The sequence below is a fragment of the Ruditapes philippinarum genome, unplaced genomic scaffold, assembly GCF_026571515.1.
Source record: "Ruditapes philippinarum isolate M1 unplaced genomic scaffold, ASM2657151v2 ctg3124_1_1_1_1, whole genome shotgun sequence".
Taxonomy (NCBI): domain Eukaryota; kingdom Metazoa; phylum Mollusca; class Bivalvia; order Venerida; family Veneridae; genus Ruditapes; species Ruditapes philippinarum.
This window is the reverse complement of record NW_026866491.1, coordinates 19,937-36,131: the sequence shown is the minus strand read 5'-3', so window position 1 is coordinate 36,131 and position 16,195 is coordinate 19,937. Positions and strand designations below refer to the sequence as shown.

General features: G+C 31.6%; 1 protein-coding gene across 2 annotated transcripts; it reads right to left on the bottom strand.

The window, feature by feature from the left end:
• Window positions 1-2,259: 2,259 nt before the first annotated feature.
• Window positions 2,260-9,652, bottom strand: LOC132732640 (aquaporin-11-like). 2 transcript variants are annotated; one of them, XM_060719111.1, is made up of 4 exons: window positions 9,495-9,652; window positions 6,134-6,624; window positions 4,243-4,415; window positions 2,260-3,297 (listed from the first exon to the last, which is right to left on the bottom strand). In XM_060719111.1, exons 2-4 carry the CDS (start codon window positions 6,598-6,600, stop codon window positions 3,095-3,097), a joined length of 843 nt encoding a protein of 280 aa, XP_060575094.1. In that variant the 5' UTR covers window positions 6,601-6,624; window positions 9,495-9,652; the 3' UTR covers window positions 2,260-3,094. The 2 variants fall into 2 exon arrangements, with proteins under 2 accessions (XP_060575094.1, XP_060575095.1); XM_060719112.1 differs by lacking the exon at window positions 9,495-9,652 and adding an exon at window positions 9,051-9,202.
• Window positions 9,653-16,195: the final 6,543 nt, after the last annotated feature.

Sequence of the window (16,195 nt, the reverse complement as noted above, 5' to 3'; positions counted from 1 at the left end):
TAATGTTGTATCATTAAAATTAGTCTCCTAGAAATTGTGTTAATGAAGCATAAATTTCGGTTAGTATTAAGAATCTAGTGGTATCTTTATTTTGTTTTATGGGTACAATAAAATTGTCACTCATTCTCATGTATATATTTTTTGTGTATATTTTTCTGTGTTCGGTTGTTAAATGTTCACAATTTTGTATTTTATGTCACATGTTCTTACGAACCTTGACAGTATGAATAAATCTTGAGATATTGAGAACAATGACAGTATTTAATTCATCTTGAAATCTTGTAATTGGAAGATCTTATGAATAGTAAAAACAAATCACATTCTAAAAAAAATCTTGCTTCGTTTTGTAAAGAAATACAGTAATTGCAATATGTAAATAACAGAGGACTGGTGTTCGACGCGTGGCCATGACTTACATCATATCCCCATTCCCCCTCTGCAACACAAAATCATACATCCATCATAAGTTTTGACAAAAATCAATTATGACTCTAAAATGATTAAAAGGTATTTTATTCTACTTTCATTTTATGTAGAAAAATCACTAGCATCTCAATTTTCAGCGTATATATTCATCAAATTTGCACCGATCTTAACAATCTTGGTGTCAAATCTTAGATAATAAATACACTTTAAGGAAACAACGCTGACACCTTTGCTGATTATAAGACTTTATGTAACGAATAATATTCAAGCCCAAAATGTAAAAAAATGTAACTTTGAAGAGATCTGATTGCACTGCTTTGGTACATGTAAATCACACGAAATGAATGAATATATATTTTTTTTGTATCGGCCTTTAAATATGATAAAATTCAAAAATTATTTGTAATAATCGTTGAATTAAATCATCATAATAAAATTATGAAACTATAACGCACCATTTTTCCCGATATCCAAAATACAGCAGCAGATTGGTCCCCTTTATTTTGGTATCATGGTATTTTCATTGGTCATTTAAAAACCACATGTTAGCGTTACACTACGTATATACTCGTCAATAACAAAAAAGATTAGTTTCACTATAGATAGTTCTAATGTATGTTATGTGATTGAACTCAATGTTATGCCCGCCAGAGGCTCGCATAATATAACATTTTACAACTCGTTCAATAAATTCAGCATTGACTCTAAAGTTAAAGTTACTTGATATCCTATATATAAGAACACTCTATCCTTCATTTTTTTCAACTGAAATACTTTTAGTAATTTTAGTGGACTAGCGGGGGCAAAACTTGACTTGTAGTCATACACTGTTGCCACTGCCTCAGCGCCCGCTCTGGGTTTTAGTATTTTTCCTTATGCAATATGACGTTAATAGCTAGCATATATATTATGAATATTAACAAGTCAGTTACAATACGGTTTACCGAATATATAATTGAAAGAATTGTTTAAACAAGTAATACTTTTGCCAGGCAATAAAACCCCTTGAATGGGAAAAATCGTGTTTCTCTGGATAAACCAAAGCTGGAAGTCCAATAGCTTGGTATGATTGATACATGACACTTTTGGGGCTAGTCTACACATTCCCGATTTCCTTTATTATTTTGGCTGAAATTAAGTTATCTATTCATCAGGTGCCTTTCTAACAACATAACATGCAGGAAACAGAAAACATAGTTGTAACCAAAGACCTTTATGAATTAAGCAGTTGATAAGGAAGTATGGTATATTATAGGTCGGTAGTATTGTTTGATTTTGTCAAAATTGAGGAGATAAAACAGACATGCACTTTTTTCTAAAACAAATTTCAATTATTCTTTAAAATGTCAATAGGTTAACCTGAAAGCAATATTCCCCCCTGTGACGTCAACCAGTGTTTGCTTCCCTTTCCCTTTCTGGCATATTAAAATCTGTTAAGTTAAAGCTGACAAAGTTCGAAAACTAATACATGTACAGTCAAACTTCGCTCGCTCGAACTCGGACCCGTAGCTTTTGTTGTCTTTTTTGTTCGACGGAAAATGTGTTATACTATATTAATTGCAGAAGGGACCAGGGATCAGGTTCGAAGGGAGGTATCAGGAGTTCGATCGAACGAAGTTTGACTGTAATTTTATTCAGCACTTTTCTATTATAGTATTATTATAAACAATAACACCCACATTAATATCGGTTGAATGTACGTTATCAAGTACAAGGAATGTCATATGACATTTTCTAGTACTGTTGCAAACGAAGGTAAATTTTTATTTATTTGAGTCTCATTTGCAAGACAACAAAATTACCAGGACAAAGAAAATCAAAATAAAGCCAATAAACATTATCAAAAGTGTATTTGAATAACAAACCATTGTAAAATATTGTGTAAAATTGTGCGTGTATAATAACAATAACTTTAGGGTAAAATATAAACATTTCTAAAATAGCAGAACTCGCTCTATTAGAATACTTTGATACAACCTAGATGAAACATTGGATTACTTGAACAGTTTGAGTACATATTAGTTATATTCAGAAATGTTCATTCTCTTTACTCTACATCATAAATGAAAATCAAGTATTGATCACAAAACAGGTGATTTAATATTTCAAGACGACAAGTTGAAAGCGCTTGTAATGCTTTAGGTCTCTTAATTGTACTATCCGCATTGAATGATGACGTCACAGCCGATGGATTTTGCAAATACATTGTATGATAACTTTGAATGTTGTAAAACGATACTATTGTGATTGTAGACCATGGCCACAAGGAAGAAACAGAATCACTATATCCTTAATTGCAAGTACACCACTAAACGTGTATGGTTTATTGCGAGCACAAGCACCGTTTACGTCTGATCACTGTATGATTTATTGCAAGCATACTTAATTCAACTAGTATCATTTCTTGCGAGCACAGTCAGTAGATGCACCGACAAAGTTTGAACAAGATGAAAAACAAAAACAACAAACAATATAACGACAAGCAAGCCAATTCTTTGAGCAAGTCCTAGTTTGTTTCACTTAATTGTCTAAATATAGCAAAGGTAGCTATCAGTTAGGGGAAAACTTTAACTGGAATGGGTATTTCATGCAGTACTTGAAAATATATTGAAATAATACTGCTAAGGCTAAAGTAAGGAATTTTCAGTTTATAGACGAGTGTATTCGTTCACGATGCCTTCTTTTTACTTTCTTTTTCCGCTTGAACGACGTCTATATGTACCATTTGATCAATTACTGTAGCAACATAGCAACCGAGGAAAGGCCCCGCCCAGTATACAAACAGGTGCTCCCACACCTCGGTACCATGGCAACCGAAAGTATGACCTGACGCCATCGCCGGATTGAAATACATGCCGGTCATGTTAATACCTGTAAAATATTACATATTTTTTGAATAAAGAAATGCCAATTAAACGCACATTATGCTTCTGAAACGAATATATTTGTACTTCTTTAGAAAGGACAAAGATGAACTTTATAATGATTAGAAATAATGGTTGTAGAAAAATGTTAGATGCTTGTTGCTTGAAAACTGTAGCGATCAATGTGAAAAAACTTGTCATAATAGTAGCAAAATGTAAACAAAGTAGTATTTTGACTTCCATACAATAAACTATTTCCCTATGACTGGACTTATTGCCAAAAAAAAATAAACGAAAAAGAATGCTACGATAATTGGCCAATAAGTAACTATTTGGAAACTATAAATGCACACCAAAGTTACAGTGATTTGAAAATAGGCCCCGAGGATTAATATTGCCTGGTGGTAAAAGACTCTGTGTCTCAAGGCAGGGATAATGCGTTCGAGCAAATCTTGGGTCGCAACCACATTTGCTCATTTGACGGCTGTTCTAGGGTGCATAGCTAATCAGTAGTCAGTACGTCATGTACTTGTTGAGAAATTGGTTATTACTGGTTAATTATCAAGAAAAACTGCTTAGGTGGACCGCCAACGATACAATGAAATTGGCGTAAAAATCAGACAACGAAACTGGTTTGCTTTTTGTAGCGTCCTCGAATGTATTATAAATGAGTTTCAAGCCTTCATATAACAAATCTATGAAAACACGTGTTTTTTTATATAAAATGTAAGGAAAATCATCTGAAAAATGGTTAAGCCATTTATGCTATGCTAGCTCCGTATGCAAGCTTAGACAGCTTCCTTTAGTGTGATAGTTACTAAAATAACTTGTAAGATAATCTTCATTTTAAAATATGCCAACGAAATATAATTCAAATACGACACAGCAAAAGTATGTACTTAGTCAATACACATAAATTGTTTTCTTATTTTTAGGTTCATATTTTACATACCTAAAACGATCATTAGAGAGCCCACTGAAAGTTTAATGAGCTCATCAACCATCGACATTTTCATCAAAGTCTGCCGACCCATCCATGTGTCGATCAGCGTAGCTCCTAGTTCAATACCGAAACCAATCAGGAAGGCAACATTCAGGTCTGAGGCGCATACAGTCTCCATGTATCTTGAAACATTAAAAAATATCAGATTAAAAAGAAATTAACTATTTTTCAACCATATATGACATATCAAATAATATACATCATATTTAATCCTGAAGGTATATTATAATAACATTAAATAATAGTAAAGCTTATTTGAAAATTAAATGACGATAGGTCTTAAAATACAGTGGCAAGCTGTGTTTCAAAATTCCAAATTGTACCAGTTCATGTTAAATGTTGGATTCTTCTTAAGCCGGTGCTAGGGGGCGTGGACGGTAGTTTGCACTTGACAGTACCGTCCATGAACAGGCTCAATCAAACCGAGCCTGCAACATTTTCAATTTTGCCGTGTTGGGCTTTCTTTAGGGATTCATACTTTCTCTATTCCATTAATTGGCCTCGTTTCGTTGTAAGTGAAGAAACGACAAAAGCCATGGTGAATTGTATTTGCCTTTTCACGCGTTGTCGTTCTTGGTTAACGACCCAGCAAAAAGAAATGAGAAAATATTACTCTAGTACTTACTATCTTGCAAAGTGCTCCGATTTTAATGGTAACAATTTTTATAACATAAAATTTGGTTTTGGTATTTGATAAAGGGGATATAAATGTAACATATATGGCTTTTTTACTGCATACTTTTATTCTTGTCAAACGTTTGATAAAAATACAGCAGATCGGTATAAACCTGAAGTTTGTAGAGTTGCTTAAAGCCGCACGCCTCCCGATGACCCAAATATTTCAAGAAAATCAATATTGAGAAAAATGTACTAAATTTTTAAGAAAGGTAAAAACTTTCAAGATCGATGTTATATTTTTCATGATATGTGCGGTTTAAGACTGATTTTGTAGTATCTTTATTACCATATTTCTTCAGCGTTACTAACGCAGTAAGAGCTTTTTTTGCGTATGGCGACGACTTCTTTGTAATTTTCTTGGATTGTAAGTGCCGATTGCAATATGTCAATTACTTTATTTGTTTACCTCACAATATTTTTCTTTTAAATACATTTCCAAACTTTTCATGAAAATAAACTGAATCTGGAGGCGTGCTGCTTTAAAATTGCTTTATTCATTTGAATACGAGTAACAAGTATTGACTCCTAAGAATTAATTACTTCTGTTTTTAGGTTCAAAGCCACATTAACACACTGTTCGAGTCATATATCAACTTTTCTGCAATTACTGGTCGTGGAAGGCTTTGTTACTACATTCATTTCGGGCACCAGCGGGCATACCTGACCATCCGCATGCTGGCGTAGGCAGCTTCCTTTAGTATAATACTAAATTAAATAAATGTAATAAGTAAAAATAACTTTTCGAGATAATCTTCATTTTAAAATATGCAAACGACAGAGAATTCAAATATGATACAGCAAAAGTATGTAGTCGTCACTTTTATAACTGACTTGTTGAATTGTTTGGTTATTGTAAAATAAATGCAATGCTTTTGGAAGACGTATATAGACCTGCAGGAACTTTTGGTAATTCATGGTGTGAAGTTATAAAGAAGGTGTCAAAGCTTATACTCAGATCCAAGGTATTTGATTAGTCGGTAACCGGCACAGAATATTCGTTGACCAGTGAAAATCCTGAGATGCGAGACAAAGCTAGGAAAGAGAGTTTTTAACCTCGAGGACAGAAATTTTAAAATATTGCTGACATAATATCTACTCTAACCAGCACGTCAGTCATTTTCTCATTAATAAAGATAAATCTAGAAAGACATGAGCATCTTACCTGTCCCTATGATCTGGAACCATGTCCAATGACCATACCATTCTGGCAAACCGGTAAGAAGCAACACCTGCAAGCGCTTGTACGACAATGCTGACAATCGCCGAAGTGGCTGAGATCTTATTTTCAAGCATCTGAGTGAACGCATGACATGGATTTTCTGAGGCTCCGAAAAATGTTCTGTTTGCAATGAAGCATTCAATTACAACGGCAATAAACAACCAAATGCTGCCAAAGTTTTTATAGATGAAATTATTCTCGAAAAAGTATGCACACATCTCCAAGGTCGCTAAGAAATTTGCAACATGAGTTTTGATTGGCTCCGGCGTCAACATTTTGTTTAACGCTCTAAGCGACCACCCGACTCCCATAGTGATTATGAAGAACATAATGGACGCGCTCAAAGGAGCCACGAATTCCTCGGCACTAAGCTGCCCCATCATTACCTTTGATATATCCTGGAAAACCATCGTGTAGGTTTATGTTCTTTTATTCTGAAATAAAAAATCAAACTATTCTTTTCATTTCGAAAGATAAAGAGTATTTGTTGACTATGATATTTAGATCACTTAAATTCATATAAGTGTATAGATTCTGCATCAACTTAAACTTGGTGAGAAATTTCAACATGACAGCTCGAACCTGACATTATATTCTACCAACACTGACCGATATAACATGATATATAATGAATGGAGTGAGAACATTTTATAAATTATGAACAAGTGCGGAAATTTACTTGTTATTATATATTTATATTTCAATAACTAATTATCTCTTCATTTTTTTATTCAGTTTTGACACTTCAAACGTCCACGAAACGGAAAAATGTATTTGCTAAAGGGAAAATGGTGACACGAAATTAGCCTCAAACTTAATTTTGTCGTCTTCTTAGGAAAGAATAGAAAGCAGACTATAGATCAATTCAAAACAAATTAGATATAATAATAATAATAATAATAATAATAAACAAACAAACAAACACAAAAACAAAGAAAAAAAGGATCACTATAATGTTTATTTTAAAACATATTTTAGCTCGATTGCGAAACAAGTTATTACAACTTATGTTAATCACTTTCGAGTCTGCTTTCTGGATCTAAACAGTACTGGTGACATATGACGAAACATATAGTAGGGCTCAAACCCATGACCCCAGGGTTGTGCTTTTTTGCGAATACATGCTCATGCATATCTTATTATTGAATAGTATGACAAGGATGTAAACATACCAAAACTGGTCAGCAACGAAATAATGTTGACACTATTAGCCTTAAATTTTATCATTAATTTTGTAAAAAGTTATTAAATAAAATTCTATGTCAAAACCATGGAACGAGGAAGTCTTGATCTAGATAAGCTTATCTGTAAATAATTTTGTCCATTATTTGCATAAACCACAAGTTCAATCTTCCACTATAAATCCCCAGAGCATCTGGCTAAAGAGACCTTAATTTTTAGGAGTAAAAAGGAATTGTGAAAAAATCATCGCGCATTTCTTTTATAATGCATACACTTGGTAAAGGATCTCTTTTGATTACTTTATCACGTGGTCATCTAATTTTGTTATTACCAAAGTTTCGTTATCTCCGCAGGCCGTTTTCCACAAATGCTATAGAGTAACCCCAAAATTGCCCTACAACTGTTTACAGTCAATAATTTAAGATGTAAGCACGGTTCTGAGCATATGTTCCATCCTAAAGTTCAGTTCAAATATGGTTGGAACTTTCATATGACAAGAGCTTCCAACTTTTCTTGAAAGCAATTTGGGAGTAAAATACCACCTTAATAAATATTCAGTATTTATAAACGCATCTTGGATAGACAGGATAGTCCAACTAATTGTACAACGCGCGACGAAATAGTGTGCTATTTTGTGTCGCCTCTAAAAAAGCGGGATTCTGACCCAGGGAAAAATATCCCAGAATGTCAATATATTTTCACGAATAGACAGGCATGCGAGGTGCTTAATTCGTTTATCTTTTTAAATGTAGCACTACATTTAAATATATACACACGTGTATGTATATATAGAACGCAACTAACCATATGTAACATATTTACATATAAACAACAACATTTCTAACGTTTAGGAAATTGATGTACATGACTAACAAAGCTAAACAAAATGGAATGGCCTTGTTTATCGTAAACCTTATTTTATTTAATTGGCCTTTTATCAATTCAAAAACTAGTACAGAAAGTTAGTAACGAAGTGTCGAGAGAAAACTTCCGTCTGATTAAAAAAGCGGATGGTGTGCCCTACTAAAATTAAATGTGACACTCGGAAAAAAAACAGGTAAGGCATGTTTGCAAAGAAAACGGGGTGAAGTGTTAACAATTAATTTTCCGCATGCCAAAAATATCTGTATCACTGAAATGATCCCCTGGTTAACATTTGACCTAGCTTTGACCTGGGCACGTAGGGGGCGACTCGGTATTAATCCATTAACTGATAGTGGTATAGTAAAATAACAAACTAATATAAACCTGTTCGCAAGTAATGGGGCGCAAATAAAATGTTGGTTAGTTCATACCTTTAATTATATCAATTCTATTAATTAGTACATTATCTTCATTTATTTTGACTTTTATACACTACTATCACAAACCGGGGCAGATTAAGAATAGCACATACATTTCAAACCCCCTCTTATCCCAGTATATAAATAAATGCATGTATGTATGAGAAAACGAAAATACACTTTTGTTTACTTTCCCCGACACGTGGTTTACATGTTAGTGATGTATTACGAAAATCTATATACATTTCCGTATTCACTTTACACATTGAATGTACTATTATTAGATAATAGCTTTAGATATAGCCTTAACACACAATATGTTCAACTGTATATATAATATAACATGACAGGATATGGTTAGTTTATACACATACAAACTTATATAAAGTGTATACCTGCGCGTGTATGTGTGCGATATGTTTATCCAGTCAATAAACAAATATCCAACATTAAAATGGAAATCCCTAATCTTGTTGATACACCAATAAGACAGCAAGGTCCGATATTGAAAACGCTTACTTAGCAAATACTTTTAACATTAGGAGGATCACAATAAGTGTATGCATGAACGCTCCAGATGTTTAAACAAATATTAAGATCTGTTAACCTGTGAAATGCGTGGATAGTACATGTATTATAACAGCTAACGCCTTGTCAATAAAAATAAATGTATGAAATAAAATTCAACAATTTGTCTAATTGTGCATTTAAAGGTATAAAAACTATAAATTCATATTCAAAAACAAACCACGAAAAAGCGTCATACATCGATAATAGTGCATATAAACTGAAGCGCTGGCATGTTTGAATATAATATAAAAAATGCTCCAAATACTTACCGAAATTCACACTTATTCCTCCAGCATACACACACTTTTTTCTATCTTTCCCAATATCTATGATTCTATCTATAGCAGTTATGTTTACCTAGCAGTCGGACGTGTAATATTATGTGCATTTTTCATCATCGTACTATCATAATTACATACACAGGGACTTGAAACTATTGTATATATACACTGAAAACATTATATATAACAATAGGCCATTATCCTTGCTGGAAGGAATTATGCATCAACATATCATTTTAGAGCCTTAAAGTGGACCATTGTCTCTGCTAAGTGGACCTAGATAGCAATCTTTAAAGGTCATGCGGATTTCGCCTGAACATATCGAATATTACATACTTTGTGAATTCATCCGCCGTTCGCATTGTTAAAAAAGAACAATGCATTTTTAAGGTACATTTTATACTCTGGTAAAATATCTGTTAAAATGAAATAAAATACTGGTATAAGTATAACACAGGCTTGTATACCTTGTTGGTTGTATTTATTGAAATGTCATGCTAGACAAACGGCACTTTATTCGATTGCTGCTATTGTAAAATATACAATTTTAAACAAATAAAAACAACTAGTACCAATGATTTTTCCGTGGTTTATAAGGATATAATATAAATTCTAGCATGCACATATTTTTACATATTAATTACTCCTCATAATTGCAACTTTAATTATTTGATAAGTGATTTATTAAACAAATTGAAATTTTAAATGAAATAAGAAATGCACACATTTGCTTTTCGTTTCAGTGATATTAATTAAACCGATGATTCACTGGTCAATGATGGTGCCACGTTTCAGTCACGAACGGACGGACACACTAGTAGAACTACCGACCTTCCAGAAGGTTGCTGGTTTGTTTTTTCACATGGAAGAATTCGTAGGCCTTGGCAGGATTCTAACCCGTGACAACTAATTCCAAGTCCGTGAACGTATACGATTTGGCCATAAACTGATATCTTAATCAATGTATGAATATTATATTTAATTAATCAATCTTTTCGAATTAATTAATTAATTAATTAATTAATTAATTAATTAATTAATTAATTAATTAATTAAAGTATATCAGATTATGAATATATATATATTAAAATAGTTTTTCCAAAATCCCCTTATAAATGGTACTTTTTGATAAATTATATTTATTAAGTTGTTTTTTTGTGCTCTGAATATTGTCCAGTTATAAATGAATATCAAATGTTTTTGCAGGAAAACACAATGATTGATTGTTAACGTTTTATATTGATTTTAATCTTCTAAGTTCCCTATTAAAATGACGATTTTTTTAACAGACCAGAATTGTGATGTTAATGTTCTTACTTATTTTTCAGTTTGTATACTAGTACTGTACATCGTTAATTATAATACTGATTCATTAATCTTCGTGAATGACCCACAAATGTATTCTAAACAAACACATATTCTTTGACTTAAATATCAAGCTCGAAGTGCGAAATGTTTTATAACAAACCGCTGACAAAAATGCAGCATTGAAAAAGAAAAAAACAACAACAACTTTAAAGCCAGAGCTACGGTATGTTGCTTTCTTTATAAAATTTCATCGCCGGCCTCAATCTGTTGAGAATGTTTTACTTCATTATTTTTATATATATGTTTGGAAGATCACCCCTTTTCGGAATTTTATCCTCACAACAATGCTTATGAAGTATAAAAACTAGCCCCATACACCACTGTCAACATATTCTATACTTCAGCCAATTATCCCCCTTTTCAAAGCTTAATTAGTCGCCGGTAGAAACCGGCGACTATATTTGTAACAGTTTAATATTATACCAATGGTAGGAGAAGCACTTAAAATCTGAAAATAAAAGCATATCAATCATTGAACAATTAAAGACAACAATTATGTTCCAGTAATCTCAAAAATTCAAACACTTTGCTCAGTGAAATGAAATATGCACATATTGACATCTTAAAAAGCAACATTACAATTTTCATAAAATGAATCAAAAAAGGTATGGGAGCTGATAAGATGCAAATCATTGTAATTTTCTTCAGATAATTACATAAGTTATTTTTCATTAATCAGTTTCATACTTTATATCATTAGAAAAACCTGTTTACTCATATTTTACACATTAAAAATAAATTTTCAAAACCTTTTCCTTTCTTCTTGGTAAAGGGTTAAACTTGGCCCTTTCTGTCAAACTTTCGACAAGAAAGTTCAATAGTTTAGTTTAGGTTGAACACCTCATTATTGAAATATAATTATAATGGTAATCGTTGATTTCGATATATTCCGTCGGTTTCCGTCACGCAGGTTTCCAAAACGGTATGACGTTAGGGGTCCGGAATCGTATTAGATACATAGAAAAAAATAATAAAATATCTTTGTGTTTATTAAACGTTAATTTTAGAAATCGTATGTAACGATGGGAATACATGTATTGATTTCAACTAAATTATATATTTTTTCGATATACATAATAATGATGTACAACACTTTTACAGTAAAATTGCATTGTTTCGTGAAATAATTAAACATATATATTTTCATATTCACATTTCAAATATTCGATGATCGGTAATTATTTGTCGGTAATTATCTGAATCTAAACTAGAAACCTATACGGATTTCAATGTATGGTACAACAGTATATGTATAAAGTACAATTACAAGAAGAATTACCAGCATAGCAATTGCCTTACAAGCCTCAACTCATTACTCAACTCATTGTTCCTCTTATTTTTATACTTAAACCATTAAACTTATATTTTCTTATATTTATGATAATACAATCATTTTTCTATCCGGCGACTTGATGCTTTAGCATCAAAATCTCTACTTGTTCTCTTTATTTAGTGTATATTCGTTATATTCATACAAACTCCTGTGAGCATTCCTCTGCCAGATGCCATTTACTGGTTCCCAATGAGCCGAAAAAAGCAAAAATATTGATCGTTGGTTCCCGTAAATAATCGTTACTGTTCTACACTGGATTATATCAGGCTCAGCAACAAGCGTACGATAGTTACAAATATCAGAGAGTTATAATTGTACTACCATACAAAACTAGAGGAATGATAAAGATTTAGCTTGAATAATCATACGAATTGTGTCGTTGGGATCAAAAGAACAAATGATAGTATGAATGATTGAATGAATGAATGAATGAATTTAGTTAAAATGTAAAAACGATGAATGAATGAATGAATGAATGAATGAATGAATTAATGATTGATTGATTGATTAATGAATGGATGGATGGATGGATGAACGAACGAATGAATTAATGAATGAATGAATGAATGAGTGAATGAAAGAGTGAATCAATCAATCAATCAATCAATCAATCAATCAATCAATGGATAATGATAGAACGAAATAGATGAATAATGAATGGATGGATTGATGGATGGATGATATAACGACATATAGAATGAATGAATGAATGAATGAATGAATGAATGAATGAATGAATGAATGAATGAATGAATAAATAAATTAGTTGTTTAAAGTCCAAACAAAGTAAGGTAATGATGAGGCTTTATTTATTGAGGCAAATTTCATTTTATATTATATTTGATTTATGATAATGTGATGCCTAAAATGTCACAATTACAAAAGTTTTGTTTATTTACTGACACTAAACAGCATTACATCAACATTTCAATGTTCAAAGAAACTACATGTAAATAAAAACAAATAAAGGAAGAAAGAAGACGAAGAAAAAAGTCCAAGTTATTTACAAATTGATGATATCAGAGATTCTTTTAACATTTCATCTTGAAATATCTCGGGTGAATGTTTTGTTTTATCAAAGAAAAATCTGTGCTTCAAATTGACGTTCGCTTCTATTTCACAACTTTAATGAAAAAAACACTAAAGCTTTACAATTTTAAGAAGAATCATGCTTGTTCTTCGTAATTTAGACTACTTGCTTTAAAATTACGTTAAACATTGTGTGTCGTTGTCAAGATGAACTGAATTAATAATATACTTCAAAAGATTGACTATCATCTTTGTGTTTGACCAATAATTGATAATGAAAAATGTTAAGGATACAATATGAAAACAATATAAATTATAAAAGGACTGCCCAGCTATTTTTAGAAATTTAACACTACTGACAATTTATAGAAGTATCCCTTGGCACGTGTACTATTGATTATTTTTGCATAGTAAAATATAAAATTGAACACAATTATGTCTAAATGTAAAGATCGTTTGACTATTGTCTGTGCACTCATCATTTATAATACTTGGATTGGCATAATGTCACTATTTCGCTAATTATATCTCTACACCATTTCAAAATAAAGCGGGCAGTCTTTTACAATTCATAAAGCACACCAATTAATTGATGACTACACAATGATGCAAGAGCGTGCCACCAATGCAGTTTATGTTTAATATCCAACATCAAACTAATTGTGAGATGTCTAATTTGCCTAGTATAATTATACTCATGCATCCTTAAACAATATAACTGTGTCAAGTGTAAGAGTAGATCGCAAATAAATAAAAAAATAATATAGAAATAATCACATTCGCATTGGTAACAAAATTCTATTGTTTAATCAATGTATATATAAACTCGCCTATGGAACCTTTAAACAATTATGAAAAGAACTTCATTTTTTTAACAAAGCAATTAAATGATGTTTTTATGATTTAAGCACTTTTAATACACGTTAGAGGTGTTGAATATTTTACGTGTGATTAAATTCATAGTTCTTACATAATTATACAAACTGCTATATTTTTCCAAGCATTTTTCTTCTCTTTTTTTCTGCAAATTAATAAGATAAAAAATCCCATTAAATTTTGTTTTCACTTACCGAGTCCAGGCCAAATTTAATTGATTTGCAATGTGTTGTCACTTTCCTAGTACATTATTTTGTTTAACTGTTTTGTATGATATTTCACATTCTATGTATATTATTGTAGGTGTGACTGATGCCTCTGATGGGCCTAACATTTTGAATAAGCTGTTAAACTGTTAGGAAGTTCTCTTGTATTCTTATTCGGAAAATTGAATAATTCATCACCCTCTCTGACTGTAAAAACTGTACTCTAACGGGTTAAAATATAAAAAAATCTCCATGATACTTGCGCATTTTTATCGCATTAATTCGTTGCTTGAATAAGATAAAAATGCGCCGGGTGCAATAGGTACCCACCCATTGAAACATTTTTTTGAAACCTGGATACCTTTCAAAAATATCGAGACAGATTATATACAGGGTGTGAGTAAATTACATGTACACACACTGTTTAATTCATAACCCCTCCTCTACAGTTCATCGGTTCGTTTGTATATACTTTAAAGTCAATACTTATTTAATTGTTTTTACCTATTTCAATAATAATTCTTATTGTTTGTGTCCAATCGTAGTAAACCTTGTCTTTTCATATCAGGAATTAATTAAGTGCCCGCCAAGTTTAACAACAAGTGCTCCAGTTATAATTATAGTTCAATAAAAATTGTATTTATATCGGTTGACTATAACATTATACATGTATTATGCCTCACGTAAACTTTTTACTATATAGCCTAATGTGACGCCACATTGTTATTTGATTCCCAAGGGGCGGGTAAACTATATAGAAATGTAATGCTCTTTTTCTAGTTGTCTCTCCTGGCCTCTCTGTTCACTTAAACTTTTGACAATATTGAGATGTTTTACTGTAATATATATGTATATTTTGACAGAAATAATGTTGTCGTAATATGTCTTTAGCTTTACGTTAAGTTGTTTTGGATTGGTTATGTAGTACCCTTTATTCCATCAAGCCAATAACGTTTGGTTTCTAATAATAGACGGTTTTATTTAGCGCTACCTTTTATGGCATAGATTGTGAACATGAATATATATGTATCACCATATCACATGTATTCACCTAGAGTCGAGGCAAATATGAATCTCTATTGACGGTCATGTTTCACATCTGGACCAATCACAAAAAGGGGACATGGTAAGTTATTATGAATCCAATGTATTACACTTGCACATTTACAATTCAAGCTTAAAATATCTGCAAAGACAATTTCGACTTAAACTTTAACTTAAGTTACCAAACTTAACAGAATGCAGAAGCGGATGCTTTGGAGTACCTTTGAACAGACGTAATCAAATCAAGCCTTTTATATTATCTATTTCAATTGATATCTTAATAAAACGTTCAATACAGTTGCTACGGACAAACACCATTGCCTTAATAATGTATGTATATTTCTTGAACAAGACTTTAAAGTCATCTTTCAAACATAAATGTTGAAAACGTACCTTATAGTATCATAAATTGCAAACCTAAATACCATAAGAAATGTGGTATATAGAGACTTAGAGTGTGGTCTTTTGGGCAAGTCTGTATATCGAGTAAATGTTAGATTACAAAATGTGCATAAGTCTAAAACAGCAGTCATATCTAAAACAGCAGTTATATGAAAGAATGGACCGTTCATCTATATATTTTGTGTTGATTATGTTATGCATTTTTCACTATTCATCCGGGTGAGTTATTCTAACATTAAAAAGTATACAATAAAGTATTTATGACTGCATTTTATTCATCAATAAGAATCGCAATATTAAAAAATTAATAATAGTCAAATAATTATAACTTCTTTTTTAAATATAAAAAGAAATGACTTTTAAAGCTTGATATACAATGTACATGCAGATTTATTTGTCAGCGTATCAATAACAGAAATAACTAATTATTA

Coding starts and splice junctions, on each gene's coding strand:
- LOC132732640 (XM_060719111.1), bottom strand. CDS start 6,600: ATGGTTTTCCAGGATATATCAAAGGTAATGATGGGGCAGCTTAGTGCC. Junction 4,416..6,133: donor GTTCCAGATCATAGGGACAG/GTAAGATGCTCA, acceptor TAATGTTTCAAG/ATACATGGAGACTGTATGCG. Junction 3,298..4,242: donor CTCTCTAATGATCGTTTTAG/GTATGTAAAATA, acceptor AATATTTTACAG/GTATTAACATGACCGGCATG.